Source organism: Hordeum vulgare, chromosome 7H, assembly GCF_904849725.1.
Source record: "Hordeum vulgare subsp. vulgare chromosome 7H, MorexV3_pseudomolecules_assembly, whole genome shotgun sequence".
Taxonomy (NCBI): Eukaryota; Viridiplantae; Streptophyta; class Magnoliopsida; order Poales; family Poaceae; genus Hordeum; species Hordeum vulgare.
Window position 1 is genome coordinate 600,056,417 of NC_058524.1, and position 2,921 is coordinate 600,059,337.

Sequence of the window (2,921 nt, forward strand, 5' to 3'; positions counted from 1 at the left end):
GACGTTTGATGCGCACAAGGTATTCCTTCGGTGCTAGTGAGTTATATGATCTCATGGTCATAGAAACAAGTACTTGACACACAGAAAACAATAGCAATAAAATGGCACGATCAATATGCTACGTATATAATTTGGGTCTTGTCCATCACATGATTCTCCTAATGATGTGATCCCGTTATCAAGTGACAACACTTGCCTATGGTCAGGAAACCTTGACCATCTTTGATCAACGAACTAGTCAACTAGAGGCTCACTAGGAACAGTGTGTTGTCTATGTATCCTCACATGTATTTGAGTTTCCAATCAATACAATTCTATCATGGATAATAAAAGATTATTATGAACAAGGAAATATAATAAACTAATTTATTATTGTCTCTAGGGTATATTTCCAACAATATATACCAACTCACTACGAGGTCAACATATTCGCTACTTGACTAGGTATTTAGATATATACGTACATCAAAGTAAGTGAAGTAGTATATTTACACACCAGTTTTAATCTGATCCACATAATCATGCATACTTAGGGTCATACATGACAATGCTGTAGAAAAACATACATGATTACATCAGTAACAATTTCTCCTACAATGTGTTCAATGGGATCATGCCATCCTTATGAAGTAAGGTCATTTCATCACCATACTTCTTTGAACCGGAAACAAGGAGCCTAAACCTATCAAATATGCATCTCGGACTGAGAGAAAATCCAGCCATAAAAACATAACCACCTGGGTTGAGCAGGAGAGGATGGAGCCATGCATGGGAGGGGAGAAGATTGTCGTATTAGCTCCGATTTTGCCAATAGCCATGCCTTGAAGTTTTGCCTGCCGCTCGTCCCCTACCTCGTCCTTCCCCTCCTAACAAATGAGGCCCTGACCGGTCAGGAGAAGGCAGACGATGTGGTTCGACGTGCAGAAAAACCATGAGAAAAGCCCCACTGATGTGACATGCCAGTTGGACTTTACAATTGAGACCCATCGGTCAAAACGCTCACAAAATTTTAAGCAAGGTAAATTATGGCAACATTTTTGCTAAATGGATTAAAACAGATGAAATCGCGTTAAATCGGGTAACTAGTGTCAAAAATATTAAAATAGAAGGTAAAAACCGGAATTCACTCTTTTTATTATTATGTGTGTCCTTCTATGAACATGTGAGTCAGTTAGATGCCACAACAAGATACAACAATGGATGATTTGTACATATTCACTATAGAATACATTATGCTAACTTAAGTAGCGAATTGAGCATAGGTAAAATAGTTAGCTTACTTGTGGTGGAATCAGACCACCAGTTAGACTTGACACCAATGCTCAAAATTTTCTATATTTATTCAACTCTCTCCTTAATAAGTTTGAACTGCTTACCACAAATGTCACATGGCGATGTTCGTTCAGTTAAAGAAGATGTTTCCATCTATCATTAAACGTCTCTGATGACTTCGTCAATCTCAAATGTTGTGCTAACTCAATATCTCGGAGGCCCTAGTAGATATAGGATGCGTGTGTATGTTCATATAGGTGAGTGTATGTATATGTACGTGAGCGCATCTGCCATTGTATATATAAAAAAAAACTATGCGTGCATGCACTTATGACATCTACGAGTGTACGTCTTGCCTTGCGGGATAATCAGTAGTACGATGCATGCATCCTTTAATTTTTTATGGATCAGCTAGAACGTCAAGATGTAAAAGGTGACATTGAAGAAGAAGAAAATCTTCAGCAAGATTTTTAGTTTTATCAAGGATCATCTAATGCATGGGGAAAGATGTGGATCTGATCATGATTGATGCAATCATGCATGTACATATGAATATACAACTCAAGAGCTGGCATATCACTAGTCGACTTAACCCAACTTGAACAACCTTTCTATTCCAGGTACGTGTACAAGTATGTATATCCTTTTACAATATGCAAATCATGCATTTAGATACCATAACGTGATACAATGACATTGATCAATCATAAGCTTATAAAGCATGCATGCATGAGCGAGGGAGCCCATGCAAACGCCTGACATATGAACTGTAACAGTGCGCGCGTATGACATGCAATAGCTACGAGTAAATCGATGGATAGATGGATCACATGGGGCAGGTGAAGTTGGCGGGGCACTTCTTGCCGCACTGGTTGAGTAGGAGGGTGAGGTCGATGGGGACATTGAGCTTGATGCCGAGGATGTTGGCCCTGATGGCGGTGCAGAGGCACACGGCGGCGTCGAGGTCGGCGAGCCCGCCCAGGAGTGGGCAGCACTGCTCGTTCGCCGGCACGCCAATCTTAAGCTTCAGCAGGTTCAGCACGTTGGCGCAGACGCCCAGCTTCAGCGTGTTGATCGAGCAGCTGCCCCCGCCGATCGGCGGGGTGGGGACGACCGGTGGGCAGTAGGGACCGCAGCCCTGCACGGCGGCAAGGAGGACCAGGTTCAGAGCGAGGAAGAAGGCGAGCTTGGAAGGCGCCATTGCTACTGATGGATCGTGCTGGTATATGGCTAATTAAGCTTGTAGGCTATGGTAGCTTGGGATGGTTTTCTTGGGTTGTTTGGGGGTGGTACTTATAGACCGGGTGTGGTGTGCAAGTGCCTCGTTCATGTCATTATCAATCGAGGTAATTAGTTTCATTCTTGCCGTGGTAGTTTCCAAAACTCATGTGCAACCATTATTGTACTGGCATGTTACGTGTGTGACATTCATCATTGGAGCTTAATCTGCTCTTCACTAATGAACAAAATCCTGGGAGCTGTGCCATGAGAGTTTCCTTTAGTTTCCAAGAAGATACTCCTATATGCATGTTGTCTGCTGTTTGCATATAAATATTTGATTGGTTTACAAGTGTGGCCATAATAATCTGGAGCATAGCATCGGACAAAGGAATATATCTGGCATGGAAGCTCTAGGGGCTGGCATACCC

The 2,921-nt window shown here is 42.3% G+C and overlaps 1 protein-coding gene across 1 annotated transcript; it reads right to left on the bottom strand.

The window, feature by feature from the left end:
• Window positions 1-1,860: 1,860 nt before the first annotated feature.
• LOC123412035 (cortical cell-delineating protein-like) lies at window positions 1,861-2,550 on the bottom strand. The gene has a single exon (XM_045104994.1). The coding sequence runs from the start codon at window positions 2,471-2,473 to the stop codon at window positions 2,099-2,101; it is 375 nt and encodes a 124-aa protein (XP_044960929.1). The 5' UTR covers window positions 2,474-2,550; the 3' UTR covers window positions 1,861-2,098.
• Between the last annotated feature and the right edge of the window lie 371 nt (window positions 2,551-2,921).